The 15,325-nt window shown below is 36.5% G+C and overlaps 2 protein-coding genes across 5 annotated transcripts; both read left to right on the forward strand.

Annotated features, from left to right (window-relative positions):
- Positions 1-1,416: 1,416 nt before the first annotated feature.
- Positions 1,417-2,546, forward strand: LOC118335822. Its single transcript, XM_035672267.1, has 2 exons — positions 1,417-1,469; positions 1,585-2,546. The coding sequence occupies exons 1-2, from the start codon at positions 1,417-1,419 to the stop codon at positions 2,429-2,431; spliced, it is 900 nt and encodes a 299-aa protein (XP_035528160.1). The 3' UTR covers positions 2,432-2,546.
- A 5,221-nt stretch (positions 2,547-7,767) lies between these two features.
- Positions 7,768-15,307, forward strand: LOC118335587 (transmembrane protein 176A-like). 4 transcript variants are annotated; one of them, XM_035671949.1, is made up of 7 exons: positions 7,768-7,923; positions 10,723-10,909; positions 11,306-11,425; positions 11,763-11,819; positions 12,094-12,294; positions 13,090-13,212; positions 13,739-15,307. In XM_035671949.1, the coding sequence occupies exons 2-7, from the start codon at positions 10,733-10,735 to the stop codon at positions 13,802-13,804; spliced, it is 744 nt and encodes a 247-aa protein (XP_035527842.1). In that variant the 5' UTR covers positions 7,768-7,923; positions 10,723-10,732; the 3' UTR covers positions 13,805-15,307. The 4 variants fall into 4 exon arrangements, with proteins under 4 accessions (XP_035527842.1, XP_035527844.1, XP_035527843.1 ...); XM_035671951.1 differs by having other exon boundaries at positions 7,793-7,923; positions 10,728-10,909; XM_035671950.1 differs by lacking the exon at positions 7,768-7,923 and adding an exon at positions 8,085-8,915 and having other exon boundaries at positions 10,728-10,909.
- The last annotated feature ends 18 nt before the right edge of the window (positions 15,308-15,325 follow it).

Raw genomic sequence — 15,325 nt, forward strand, 5'->3', positions numbered from 1 at the left:
ATTAGCAGTCACGGCTACATTTAAATACAATAAAAATAAACATAGATAAAATAAATCAATAGAATAATACTGAGGTAGAAAAGATAAAAATGATAAATAGATAGATAAGGTGCAAAGAAGTTTCAACATTTGCTACAGCAGTTTATATTTACAACTTCTTCTTTTTCCTGTTTTACGGTGGTTCCAAGTGCAATCCAGTTTTCATTTTTGTTCCCAGTTCAGTTTAGTTTCACCTGGTGGGTTTGCTCGTAATAATTTGGGGGGTATTTGTCAGGAGCAAGTTCGAAATAGGTTTTACAATACAAGCACATTGACTCATTGACATGTAGACATCCCAGTCCCAATAAATATATGCAAATATATGCCCCATGCTTTCTTGTATATTTTTATATTATGTAGTTATTTTTGTAAGTACACAATTTCCTTTTAGTTAACTATTTATTGTATTGTTTTTATTATTTTACTATTTTGAATTCCCTATAGGGGATCAATAAAGAAAAATCCTATTTTATCTAACTATAATAACCTTGATTCTGAAAATTAAATACATTTCTTGTCTTGCCATACATGTATTTGAAATCTCATAGAATTGATTCTGTAATTCAATTTATACCATGGTCTGGCTGAATATTTAATTCTGATTGGCTCTTTCTCGTTCATTCCAGGTATTTGGAAGGTCCTTCGGCTCAGCTACTCATCGGACAGTTCCGGCCTCTATGTCGGCCTCCCATGTAATTCCTGATAATGGACACCTCGTTGGGCATTATACATATTTCTCATTGTCTTTTCAGTTCTGCCTTGTTTTCGTTAGGTAATAAGCTTTTGTTTAGTTATTGTTGGCAAATGTTCAATAATTATGTGGTAAAGATGATAAGTTACACATTTGTGGCTTCTTATTTCACAGTTTAGTCATCATATTTTCGTTGCACTGGTGTGGCTGCTAGCATTCGCGATAACGCCTGTTAGGAATTAAATCTAATCTGACCCAGGGTTTTGTTCCAGTAAAGGGACCCACCTTCTCAAACACTTTGGAAGCAAACACCACAATCTGTACAAACATGTTTAATTTTCCTTCATCAAGAAACAATCAGTCTGAATCATACAACTGATATTTGTGGTCCACACCTAGAATTTTGCAGATAACCAAGCAATATAAGTTATGGATTTTCTGTTGAGCTGTCCACACTGACCATTGGGGTGGTTTGCTGCGAAATTCTCCTGGCTGTAAGGTATAGTAGTCCAAAAATGATTCATTTTTCATCTATAAATTAAAAACCCGTCACATGTATTCTTACCTTGGATAATTAATTAGTCATTTATTCATGCATGTGTTTTATTCAAAATGGGTGATTTTGATGTGATAAATGGATAATTTCTTTTTTTATAAATTATCTGCTAGATTATATCTCTGCAAGGATGGGGGCTGCTCAGAAGTGTCTGCTATTCCACTTTATTTTGCTGTCTGTCACGTAAGTCTAATATGAAAGATAATAAAAGGTAAAATAGTTTTTTTTAGGTTGAAACATTGTCGCATTGAAGTTATAGTAACATCACAAAATCGTGTGAATTGTTCTCAATCCTAAGTTTTCTGTGCCATGGAAAAGGCCAGTTCTTCAATGACAATGGAAACCTCATACTCCCGGGGTCCTACAATATTCCATGGATGTCAGGCATTCAGGATTTCCGCACCCTCTCTCTCATCACCATCCCTGGCACTCATGCCAGCATGGCCCTGTACGGAGGTCCAGAGACTGAACACCAAGCCTTGTCTCTGATGGATCAGCTCAGGGTCGGCATTCGTTTCCTGGATCTCAAAGTGTTTGGCCTGGGTAACACCCTCTATGTCATGGATGGGTTGGCTTACCAGCACACCACTCTCAAGGGGGTCCTGGACATCGTCCGAGCCTTCCTGTCCGAGTTTAAGACCGAGGCTGTGCTCATTAGAGTGCAACCAGAGTCTTTTGAGAAGAAAACTGTCAATGAGATGGTGCAGAGTCTGATTGGCAATGACCAACATGTCTGGGTGGCTTCTGGAATGCCAAATATGGGTCAGGTGAGGGGGAAAATTGTGTTTTTGCAGAAGAGCACCTTCACACTAGGAATTCCCCTCATAGAAACAACCGTGAAAGGTAGCACAAAGGTTAGTGACGTTAAAGATAAGGACAATAAAATAATCAAACAGCTGAACCAAGCCACCGAAGCTTGTGGAGGTGATAATGCTGTTCTGACCTACTCTAGCGGCACTGGCTTTGGTACTTTCTGGGGAATGTTTCTGACTCCAAAAAGAGTAGCTGAAAAGGTAAACCCATGGCTCAATCAATACTTGAGACAGTTTTACCCTAATCAGCCCAGACCATGCTTTGGTATCATTGCCATGGACTTCCCTGGCATTGACCTCATTCAAACGGTCACCAATTTAAACTGGTGGTAAAGGCTCAGTAATGTGGTTGAACTACTATGAAATTGTTTCTATATCTTTCCCATCACATATCACTGTATACACTGTGATATATCCTGAAATCCAAAATGTAATTTGAAAACTGATACTCTCCTTGTCTGTCAGTTGTATCCTGAACTGTGTAATTTTGGATGCAATTTCACTAAAATGTTCTGACCATAATTATGAGAAAAATAAATTTCCCTTTATTGCCTCCTCATTGATCTGAAGTGTGTGTTGCTCAATGATCTTGCATCCCAGTGACTTTGTATGAAGTTAAATGCTGCTTTAATGTGTTTCTCGCTGTGTTGGAATAAGCACTCAGATCTTTTATCTTAGGTAAAAGTAGCAATACAACAATGGGTGGTATCCAACCTTGGAGCCATACTTACACATACATACATAAGATTTTACAAGGTAATGACCCAAGATATATAAAAAAATATCTAAAGCTAATATCTTAAGGACTCACATGATTATTTAATTAGAGACAAGGCCACAGACATTGTGCTGTGTAAATTTAAAAAATGTAATGGGCAAAATACCTTTTACCATGTATGTTCAGTATGTGTGATGATATAAAGCTTGCTTTGTAGTTTTTTGCGTTATCCTCAACCTGGTATATATATCTTTACACGTCAAATAAATCTAATCAAATCAAATTAATTACAAGTAAAAGTACCACATTCAAAATCTTAAGTAAAAGTATAATCAGCACAGTGTAGTTAAAGTGTAGAGTATACTGCATATTGCTAGTTGAGGTTAAGCTTATCTTAACTGCTTTATATACTGTTGGGTAGTTTTATCCACAAATAAAACTGATCATATCAAACTAATCTATCTATATAGTTATGTTCCACTACTGTGTAAATATAATAAAAACATATCAGTTATGGTATCATAATAACTTTAAAGATATCAATCTTATTACAGCAGCTTACTCGACCTCTAATGAATGTTTTGATAAATTATCAGAAGTTATTTTAAAGTTGATCAGCTAGTTCATTCAACAAAGAGAAAATATAAATCACAGTAACTGCAGTTGTTGTCTTTTAAACAACAAAAATAAAACCTTACAATCTGTTCCCTTAAATAAGTAGATATATGATGGAAATAAGCAGAAACAATACAGCACCATCACTTTAATAGCTGAGCCATCTACCACTAAAACCTATATCTTATGTTTACTGATATGTTTAATCTTGCATGTTTGTAATCAAAAATACGTCTGAAACCAGTGCAACATTTCACAGCCCCCTCCACAGAGAACCTTGTCCTTTACATTTACTTGTTCTTAAAATTTAAGTTTACTGATTAGAATTTAAAGAAAAATCAAACAAGACTTTTTTTTAGGTAAGGGTTAAGCTTCTGCTTCAGGATGAGGGGAGGTACTACTCTGGCTCCTCTTCTAAATATTAAGAACTGCATATTCAATAACAGTTTGAGGTGAAGCTCAACCTGTCCAGCCAAACCATCAGAAACAGGTAAAAGCATTTAAGTTCTAATATCCATATATTTTTTATTTTATAGTATAAAAATGTTTTAAGTTGAGTTGAAAAAGCCTGTTTGTAGTGGTAAAAAGATTTCACCTCAGGGATCATGGGCAGTTTTTTCTCCAAATGCTTATTTAGCCGTTTAGGATGTTTCAAGCATGATTTAAAGAGGATTTCAACTTCTGAAACTGGTCTGTCAGATGTAGATCCTTCACAGAGTTTGTTAGTAGAGCAAATTAGAATTTCTCCTACGGGGCATTAGTAAAGATATATCTTAAAAAGGTAAATTAGTAAACGTGTTCATTTTTCCAAAGCTAATTTTGTCATTTTGCTTTATTTGTTATGACATTAAATATCTCAGGCTATTCTCCAAGGCAAGCAGTAGGTCTAGAGCTGCCTGTCATTTTACATTTTAGCAAGAGAAACAAAGAGACGGAGCAGGAAATGCTTTTGTGGCCTAAATTCACACTGTTACATTGCAGAGTGAGGTCTATAATCTCCTGATAACACATACATTGAACCTCTCTCTCTCTCTCTCTCTCTCTCTCTGTGAAGAACTCATGATGTTCCCTTGATGGTATCCGGTGCTTCACACTCATTTGTTGTACAGGGAAACTCCATATTAGGAAATGTTGGAATGTAAAAAACATCTGCGCTATGTTCATGTCTGTTTCCGTATGTAGGTCAAAAGACAGCTTTATTTATGTCTGTTTTCATGTAGGGAGATATAGTGACAGTTGGGAGCAGAGCAATTCCGATCGAAGGAAATCCCCTTAGTTTTATAGCCTACAGAATGTTTACATGCAACTATAAGTGCCAGACTGGAGGAAAGAGAGGAATTCGGCCAGAAGATGCATCTGACACACTCACTTGTTTTTGTTTAATAAAATCCTTAATCAAAGCAAGAATAGTGGCAGACCTTTTCTTTTTCAGTCATCCACAGACCAACTTTGACAGGCACGGAAATACACCAGACAGGTAAAACTTGTACTGTGTACGATGAGTCCATAATTCCATTTTAAACTGCAGTCTTATGTTCGGCATTTGTAATAAAACATACATGACTTTTGTACAAGTGAAAGTCATGTATTGTCAAATCAAAGAAATATACATTTGATTAGAAAACGGTACCTTCAGTATCAACAGTTAAAATATTAAATTCAGAAAACTGGCCCACTGGCAGCATGACTTTAGTGATGGAAACGTTCATTTTTAGTCATTGTATTCTTATTCTGTTTTCAGCCTCCACAAGTTGGCAGGATGTCATTGACCATGACCAAGGTTGATGGGCTCACTATGGTCAGTGTGACCTCTGACCCCAAAAGCGTTTGGCCTCCTCTCTTCAAGGACCTTTGCAACAACTCACTGTGCTGCTCTGTGTCTCAGAACCTGAGGAGGGTCCAGGGTACGTCTCAGTCAGCACTGGGGGTCAGTGCATGACTATCCATGACTATGAGTAAAGGTTTCGTGTGCTGCATGCAAATTTCTTCAGTTATTCGGCTATGACACCCATTAACTGTTATACAAGTGTTTGCTGTTTATGATGATGATGATGATGATGATGATGATGATGAATGATGTTTTTGGATTCACAGGCTGCGCAGATTATAGTTGGGGTTATCAACATCTACCTCGGGAACATATTAATTATTAACAATGGCAGCTCTTGGCTGTTGTCGGAGTACCAATATCCTCTTTGGTTTGGTGCTTTGGTAAGCAAGATCATTTTTTGTGATTATGTTGGGAGATGTCAGTATACTTCCTGCCTGGTTCAGTTATGTATGCTTTGTTATACTGAGGTTGCCAAATCACTGCAATAGTTAAATGTTGACTTGATAAAAGATAGATAAAACACTGTGCAAACAATCCATCACAGTTTACTTTGACCTGCTCTACCTTAATTGTAGAATTAGGAGTTATTATTGACATTTCAGGTGTGCTCACTTTTGGTTTTAGTGCCAAATAAAGTGGTTTCATTCTTTGTGGTAGTGATTTTTTCCATTCCCAGATCTCAGAAATTAACTTGTATTTCTACAGCCAATAGAAATAGATTACTAAAGCCAGGAAATTAAGACCCAGGTTGAAATAAACCAGAATTATCAATTAGTAAATTATATAAAGAATGTCCTATTGACTATTAATAACGCCATTTTACAAAACATAAACCCTTTATGAAGTATTCCTTATTAAAGAGTAGTAATCAGATTACTGTCACTATCATAAGTTTTGGAGGCATTCAAGACCTCATCCAGATGAGTAGCTTTAGATAATCTGGTGAATAGATATCATATTATAATTGATCTGTCTTTTGGCAGGAGAAGATCTTGCCAAGAGTCTCTTGTTAATTTTACAGACTGCAGTGTTGGGTCACTGGTGGTGCTCACAAATACTGTTATATGTGAATATAACCTAACCCTAACCCTAGTATATGAATTATAATTCAGCAATATTTCAGAAAAAGTGGGGTTAAAATGACATTTTCTTTGTATTTTCTCTAGTTTGTTGCCTTTGGGATAATGAGCATTCTCTCTCAGAAGTACCCCTGCTCATGCATGGTGAGAAGTTTACCAAAATACAATAAAGGCTTTAGGATGCTTGAAATGATCTACAGGTGATATTTTGTATTTAGATAATCATTTAGACCATTCCATAAATAGAAATACCAAATATTTGATGGTTCCACCATCTCATCTGTAAAACAATTTTGAGTTCTAGTGTCTTGATTGTAAACTGAATATTTGAGTTTTTAAATTGTTGATTAAACAAAACAAACAAGAAGATAATTGTATGAATAATAACCAAATATAACAATAAATAAATTAAATAAAGGTTCTGCTGCAAAGCATTACTTTCGTGCTGATCATCGTGTCAACCCTTGAGCTTAGCCTCGTTATCAGCTCTGCTGTTTTGAGCCTCAAGTCTCTGGTGAGATGTAAAAAGGAAGAAAACAAGGTACTGTATGTGAAATGTTTCTATTCTGTTAAAACTTCAGGAGTTCAAGACTAACTGACTGTACGTGCTCTCTTTCTGCAACATGCTGCTTAGTTGTTCAACTTCAGCTGCTTGGTCCCATCAAAAACTAAACTAAAGGAGCATTTATTAGTTACTGTGCAAAAACAGCAGTTTTTATTAGTTTTTATCATCTCTTCTTGTAGGGATATTGTATTGAGTTAACATAACAGTTGAGAATTTGTGATTAAGTGCTTGACATATTTTACATATTTGAGAATATATTTCTTACATATTTACAATATCGCTGCAAGTGTCCTTATCTTTCTTCTAAGATGATGTTTCCCAAACATCCACCTTTGTCCTAAAGTGTTTCACTTAGCCTATGAAATTTGAGTGTCCAGGCTTTTGTGTAAACTTTATTATGACTACATATTTGTGTGTTTTTCTTTTCAGAGCAATGGTCACCCAGACCTCTACAAACTACCCCTGCTGCAGGAGGTTGCCACTATCACCACTTAAAAACAAAAAAAGCTCTATTCATTGAAGAAATATGCGTTTGTGTTATGGCTTCTTCAATTATAATGCGTTTGGGTGCCTTTGTATTTGTCACAATAATGTTGCCTTTAAGGGGCTCTTGTAAATACCAGTTGCAGTGCTATTGTATGATCTGAACCAGCTCCTGTCTTCAACTAAATGCATTTTGCAGGGGGGGGCTGGACACAACCTCTTGTTACGGCCCTGCATATCACTGTTACCTTTTCTTTGTTTTAGGTTGTAAGAATAACATATAAATAAATAAAAAACAAAGCAAAGTATTAACAAGTATCTTTGTTTTTAGCTGAATGATCAGCAAAGGGTTAAGTTTCTTTAAAGCTTCCATATTTGGGGCGGGTGGGTACTTCTGGGAAAAGGCGGAGAGAGGAACAAAGTGTTGGACAAGGAACGTACAGTCAGACAGATTTAACCCAGTATAATATTATAATATTATATTTAACCTAGTACAATCGTTTAGTTTTGCTTCTACTTTAACATACACATAAGGTAAGCCATTATTATATTATTGATTCAGTCCTTATTATGTATACGGTCCTGTACTGCTGCCTATCTGAAGCCATCCATTTACACAATTCAGTGTATGCAGCTTCAGATCTGTGAAATCTTTATTCTACTTGGGCGATTTCACAGTTTTTTCCCACATCGAGACCACATTGGACCAGGTCACCACAACTGGTGGGCAGGATATGGGTCTGAAATGATGGCAGATGTTAGTGAATAGAAAAATGAGATGAAATAAAGGGACAAAGACATATAGACATGAATCTTTTCATGAGAAATGTCTTCATACAGTATGTAGATAAAATGAAGAACAAGCACACTAATGGCTGAAATATGAGACAGAGGCATGGTTCAGGATTTGGCAAAAGTGAGGAACAAAACATGGCAGAAACAGAGAGAGAGGCTGAACATTATTAACAGTAACAGTTATTTATTTTTGAAAGAAGAATTGGAAGAGTAAATTAAACAACTAGCCAAGGTTTTCAAGGTTTTACAAAAAATTCTCCCCTTTTTGCATTTTGACAAGTAGAAACAAATTTTCACAAATTTGAAAGTGGGTTTCAGACAGTGTTAAGGCTTTACCTAAAGCTTTTACAACAGTAAGAGTTGATTTACTCCGAAGAAATGTGGGGTGATTTCTTTTAAATTCAATACAACCCATGTAAAAAAGATGGCACATAACTCTTTTCAATATTCTGCAAAAAATGCTATTAGCTCCTTTTTTGTTTTTCACTCTGTCGAGCTGCTTTCAAGGTCAAGAACAACTTTATACACTGTGTAGTTGTCAGTGACAGCTAATGCAGTGACAGCTTCCGACCACCGGTGGCAGCACCGAGCACATTGCTGCAGAGTGAGCTGCACCGTAGTGCCTGAGCAAAGTACGTAGGGCGTTATTATCGTGGAGTTTCATGTCGTATTTGCTTTAAAGAAATCTCCTACAGTTCGACTTGTTTCTGCTACTTCACGTTTTCCTCCTGGTAGGTCGAGAACAGTCTCATTCATCCGTATAAATGTCTCAAATTGCTCCTTTTTCCACACTGGTCCAGGGCCTGCTTACCCCTGAGGTTGAGCTACAGTCTGTTCCTGTTTATTCCAGTGAAGTTCATGCGGACGCGAACAGTCTTTATTTCAGGCCTGTGTGTGTGCTGCTATGTGTGTGTGTTTTTTCAAAGGTGATGTGAAACAGATTTGTGCAGCTAAAAGCTCAGCTGGAAGTCTGTATTTGTTGACAGAGAGACAAGTTAGAAAAGTTAGGTAACACTGAGCTTCATTATTAAATAATTATTATTATTAAATAACATTACGACCTTCGTTGTGCTTGCAGACCTTGGTAGATACATCTTTTTATTTACAGTAACAGGAGGAAAACTGTGAGCACAGGCTTGACGCCATGATTATGATTTGCATCCTGCACTTTTTATGTCCAACCAGTTTATTTATTTTTATTTTTTAGGTATACCCTAAAACTAATACAGTCTAATACAACAGTCATGCTTTAATCCTACATTTTTGAAGGTGATATTGTTCAGTTTTTGTTGAAACTGTGTCAGGAAGGTGTTGGTTGGGGTTAAACTGTGGTTGATTGTGTGAGTCAACTCTCACTGATGGGATAGAAAAAAAGTAATAGAAATGCCTATTCTTACCAGAAACCCATCAGCCAGCATGCATTTAGATACTCCAACTATTAAATATTGTTGTACTTCCATAAAGTTGGGGGATTCACAAGACACAGAGATAGAAAAGAGTGAAAGCAGCATAATATCCTAACCTTCAGTTCCTTGTATGGGTCAAGCTCTAAAAATTGCTGGATCATACAGTTCCTACTGTATAATGCAGCTTGATTGCATATTTCATTTGATACTTCCTGTTTGGTGAATACCAGCGTCTTTTGAATGCCAAACTTTTGTAATCAGGGCTTTATGTGTAGCACTGCTGCTATAAACTGAAAATCTATTTAGCTTAAATCGCATAACATAAAAAAAGCTGACATGTGGATTAGAAGAAAGACCACATATCAAGATGCAGTAGAAAAGGGCTGCCAAAATCACTTTTTCATCAATAATAATATTTTTTTGTGTATAAATTCGACTCACTTCAACCCCCAAACTATCAACACAAATGCATTTCACATTTTTGAAAGTCAGAGGAGGACATATCACATAGTATTACTTTTAATTAAGATAATATTAATCAAAAATATTACTTAAATGGTGAGGTAATTTATGATTCACTATTTAGTGCCTGTGAATTTCTTTTACATATTTTAACTGCTAGTTGAAACTCGTTTTGAGATTGAAATAATAATGATGAGGTTATAGTACCTTAATGTAAAGATTTAGAAAGTATTTGGTTTAAGGGTAAATATATTACAAGCACTTTTTAACTGGTTATGAAACAGTCTCAATTTAATCCTGATGCATGAAGTTTCACAGGCCTTCTTGATTTTAAGGGTTGTAAGAAAACGTATATCTCAGCATATCATTCATATCACGTATTGTTATTGTTATGCCTTTATTGTAATATAATACGAAATATCCATTAAATATATGTCACTCAGTCAGGGGTTGTCAGTTTACTTAATGGTAGAAAAAGGTTGGGAACGACTGCTCTGTGTGAACTACATAACATCAGTGAGATTGAGAAACACAACCACTTTTGTCCACAGCGGCTGCCATAATAAACACAGCAAGAAAGATCCTTGAAGCTGCTTTAAAGAAACCGCAACCATAACCTGATTAAGTATATTTAAAGTTGATATACTCATTGTCTCTTTCTGTCCACAAGAGCAGGCAAGATGTCTATGACCATGACCAAGGCTGAAGGGGTCACTGTGTTCACTTTGACCTCTGACCCCCAAAGCACTTGTCCTCCACTGTGCCAAATCCTCAAGGGCCTTTGCTACAGCCCCGTGTGCTGCTCTGTGTCTCAGCACTTGAGGAGGATCCAGAGAACTTCTCAGTCAGTGCTGGGGGTGAGTTACTAAGAGAGTTTTTCCGTTAAACTGTCACAGCTTTGTATCTGCCTTCAGATGATGTTCTGTTCTGTTCGGGAAATTCTTCCACTCACTCTGGGAGAGGGTGGCCTAGGTTCTCTGAAGAATTACAAACCCCAGTGTGATGAATCAAACTTCCCTTTACTCATGCCCTTAAACTCAGTCCGATATATTCCTACTTATCTTCCTCTAAACACAGTCATCTCCCACACTGTTTATATATTCACATATATTAAAATATATTTTATTAACATGAGAGAAAGTGCTTCAATATAATGGTATTTTCTGTACCACAGTGCTGCTCGTTAACTTCACTGTAACTGCATTTATACCCTACAGGTGTTCATACTTTATACTGTGTTTCCTCTTCCACAGGCTCTACATATTATGGTTGGGTTGCTCAACATCGGCCTTGCAGCGATCCTCTGTGCTAGTCGTAGTGGCTCGTCGTGGCAAATGGATAGCTCCTTGTTTCCTTTTTGGTTTGGAGGATTGGTAATCAAGCTCAATTCGTATTTTTTTATGTTCTTTTCCTTACAAATCTGTTTATTCTTAAGTTTATCCCAAAGCTTTTTTCCTTCCTTCAGTTTTTGCTACTCAGCTTAAAATGCATAGGCTGGATTTACATCTGTATCATAGCTGAAGCAAATTTTGTGTCGTTAGAAAGTTAAATTAGGATTTAATAATTATGACATGGCTGTAATAAAACAAATTCTAAAAAGATTACGTTACACATTTCCATTTGATTGTCAGTCAGTTCATACAAATATATGAACGCAGCAAGGTTGAATCACTGGACGTTTAAAGATTTTCTTTTTTGTCTTTTCTCTAGTTCATGTTATTTGGTGTCATGAGCATTTTGTCTGAGAAGTATCCCAGTCCATGTCTGGTGAGTTCAGCTTTACAACATCCTCATGTTATCTTTCATCCTCGTCATTGTCATTTGTTATTGTCGTTTTATTTTAAGACAAATAAAATGGAGAAAAATGTGTACTTGTACTTGCACTTGGGCAGAGTTGTAAGGGGTTTCTTAAAACAAGCTTTTTCCACTGCAGGAATATAAATTGATCATAGTAAAAGAGTTATTATTACTATTACTTTATTCTGTCATTGGTGGGATTTTGTGTTTGGTTGTACATAAGCTGACAAGTCTTCTATTGTAGGTCATCCTCAATGTGATTCTGAATCTAGTCGGAGTTTGTTTTGCCATCGCAGCCATCGTACTCTACAGCATGAATATAGCAAACATATGGGTGGGGTGGATGTGTAATGAAGACTATATGTCAGCGTATAGTGTCCGAACTCCATCTCCTCGTGAGGACATCGTACAAGAGAAATGCCTGGAGGGCGCAGCACTGATTCTGGTAAGTGTAGAAAATGTCATCTCAGCAGTCAAAATAGAGTTGTATAACTGATGAGTGGAAGATAAAGGGTTTTAAGCATTTACAGATATTGTCTGAAAAATGTACCATCCTCAGTTGTTTTCTACGGAGCAGTTTGTATCAAGAGTAAATGCAACTGGAGATTTGGTGCTCCCTTGTGGGGACCAAAGAGTTGGTAATAATCAATCCCAATAGATGCATGGTGATTATTAGTAGTTTTCTTTTTGGAACAGGCATTATACACCAGTTATAAACCAGTATAAGCTGCATCAGAAATGCATCCAAGCTAACAAAATGTTAGTTTGTAATTTGTTACAGTCCAAAATAAAAGTCAAGTAGAAATGAAAAAAAAAGGTTTGAAATAAATTGGTCCAGTAAGACAAAATCCTACTATAATACATATAAATAATTCAGACAACTCACGTTTGAAATGTTTATTACAGCAGTATAGCATATTTAGATTTTGGCGTCTAGGCTCTGACCTCATCACTCCCCGCAGATATGTTTACATAGAGATATTGGGGAGTGATGAGCAAATACCTTAAACCCCCAGCCAGAGCCTACAGGTGGATGCTGGGGTGGTGGCAGGGCAACAGCAGCATTGACAGAGCATAGGGAGAGCTGGGAAATGTTGCGCTTGGTTAGTGATTATGGAGTGTGAGGTATATCATATGTGTATAGCAGCGCAGCTCGAGTTGACTGCCTGAACTAGCTTGCAGGCTTCTCTCCATAAAACAAACACGTGTTTAAAGTTAACCCTTTTTGGTGACCCACCAGATGCTTCTGAGGAGCATCAATGCTGTGCTGATTGTCCTGTCAGTCCTGGAGCTCTGTGTCACCATCAGCTCTGCTGTGTTGGGGATCAAGGCTCTGAGTAGCAGTGAGAAGAAAGAAAACAAGGTAGAGTCTGCAGAATCATTGAGTTACCCCAGAAAAGGTGGACTGAATACAAACACTCTTGCTAAATGTTTATGTAATGAACCTATGGTCGTAATCTCACCTCTAACTTTAAATGATCTCCTTATTTCCACATCAGTCAGAACAAGAAGTCGGTGCATTTTTTTCATCTTAGCTGGTTTCTGCCAATTACAGTTCATATCAATTAGAGATAGGATTAAAGCAATAGTTTGACATTTTGGAAAAGAAGTGCTGGTTGGTGGATTTTGTTCCTTTTTGGGGGAGGCAGGCAGGCTAGCTGTTACTCACTGTTTTAAGTCTTTATGCTAAACTAATCACCTGTTGGCTGCAGCTTCACATTTACTGTGCAAGCACAAAAGTGGAATTCATCTTCTCATCTGATGCTCTCCAAAATGTTGAACCATTCCTTTGAAAAATCTTTGCATAGACAAATGATGTGCTATTCTTCAAGATTTGAATATATCTGCACCTTTTTATGCGCTTTTCTGATATTATTTCTTTCTTCTAGAGTACTGATGACCCAGAGATCTACAAACCACTACTGGAGGAAGTTACCAGTAACCCTACAGCTTAAATGAAAATAAAAAAAGCTTCACTGTAATATGTTTCTATAATCCTGTGCATTTACACCAATGACTGGATGCACTCTTACGTCAATGACTATAACACATAATGCAATATACGGTATAGTCTCTGCTTAATGTTCGGTCTTTTCCATCCACTGTTAATTAAAACATTTGCGCTTGGCTATATTCTACACTATATTATATATGCTGCTGTCCATTTCATTCTTTGTTAATGTTTTTATAAAATGGTTCTGGTTTGATTATGATTTTCTATCGGGTAATGTGCCTTAGAGTCAGTATGTTTGTTGGTAAAACAAAGCCGTTTTAAAAAAAAGGCATAAAAACAATTTACTATTGTACACACACAGTTGTTTGTATTTCTGTGATCAGTTTAATTACTAGTAGTAAAAAGGTTTGTATTGGTTGGGCTCTTGTTATATATATGTATTTTCGTGTGTGTTTTTAACTTAGAATGAATGAAATTAAATCCATCCATTGCAATTAAAATATTTCACACTGTTTAATTTCACGTCAGCAGAGCCGTAGCTATCAGTTTTACAGGCTGATTCTAATTTGATATAATATTTTACTGTTTTAGCCACAATATATAAATCAAAATGAAAGGAATTATTTCTCCACTTGGACCAATTCCCTGGTGGTTAGAGAACGTCCTGGAAACGGCCTCTATAAATAATTGTAGTGAGATAAGGTTTCCACCTTCAACGTGGAAAAATATGGGACACTTTAGCAGCGGCCTCATTTCATGGGGAACACAAATTAAGTGGGGGGTCTTCCCCCCATGAGATTATGAGTGTCACTCAAACTGTGACACTTACTTTCCTGCATTCTGGTGAAATGTTAAACACCAATTAGTCTTTTTTATGCATCAGTTTAAAATTACTCTGAACATGAATGTAAAGGAAATAAAGGATCAAAACATCAAATCATAGACATGGGAAAAACGTTTGTCAATATAAAATAAATGACTTTTTAGTGTGAAACTGATCAGAACAGCTGTCCTGGATGTAGGCACTGAAATGAAGATCAACCTGTTCTAAAGTGAGGGAAATGTGAAGAAACAAAAAAAGAAATACTTTATCTAATATATATACATATATATATATATATCTTATACTGTATAGAGGCATGTAATTTTAACCTTGAGTTAACCTTGAGTCCAGCTCTTTTCAGGAAAGATGAGGTAGCCTAGCCCTGGGAACAACTGTACAGTTCTGGGGGTTTCATGAATTTACTGATTGCACTCAGCGTCCTCTGCTCAGGCACTGCTCTGATGTGGTAGTCCTCTGCTGAATGCTGTTTCAGTCCAAAGTTACAAATATCTGCAAATAAGGACCTATTTGTCCTATGTGCCCCACCCCTCTGGTTTTCTTTCTTTCTTATAACATATCTATTACATATATGTGTGTATGTATACATAAACGGTTGAGTTTGGAGAGGTTTGTTTTGTATCAAATATTGAATATAAAAATAAAACTTGATGATATATTGAATATTTTGTGGACCTCCAA

This window comes from Morone saxatilis, unplaced genomic scaffold (assembly GCF_004916995.1).
Source record: "Morone saxatilis isolate NCDOM2014 unplaced genomic scaffold, NCSU_SB_2.0 Contig24, whole genome shotgun sequence".
In the NCBI taxonomy this organism is placed as follows: Eukaryota; Metazoa; Chordata; class Actinopteri; family Moronidae; genus Morone; species Morone saxatilis.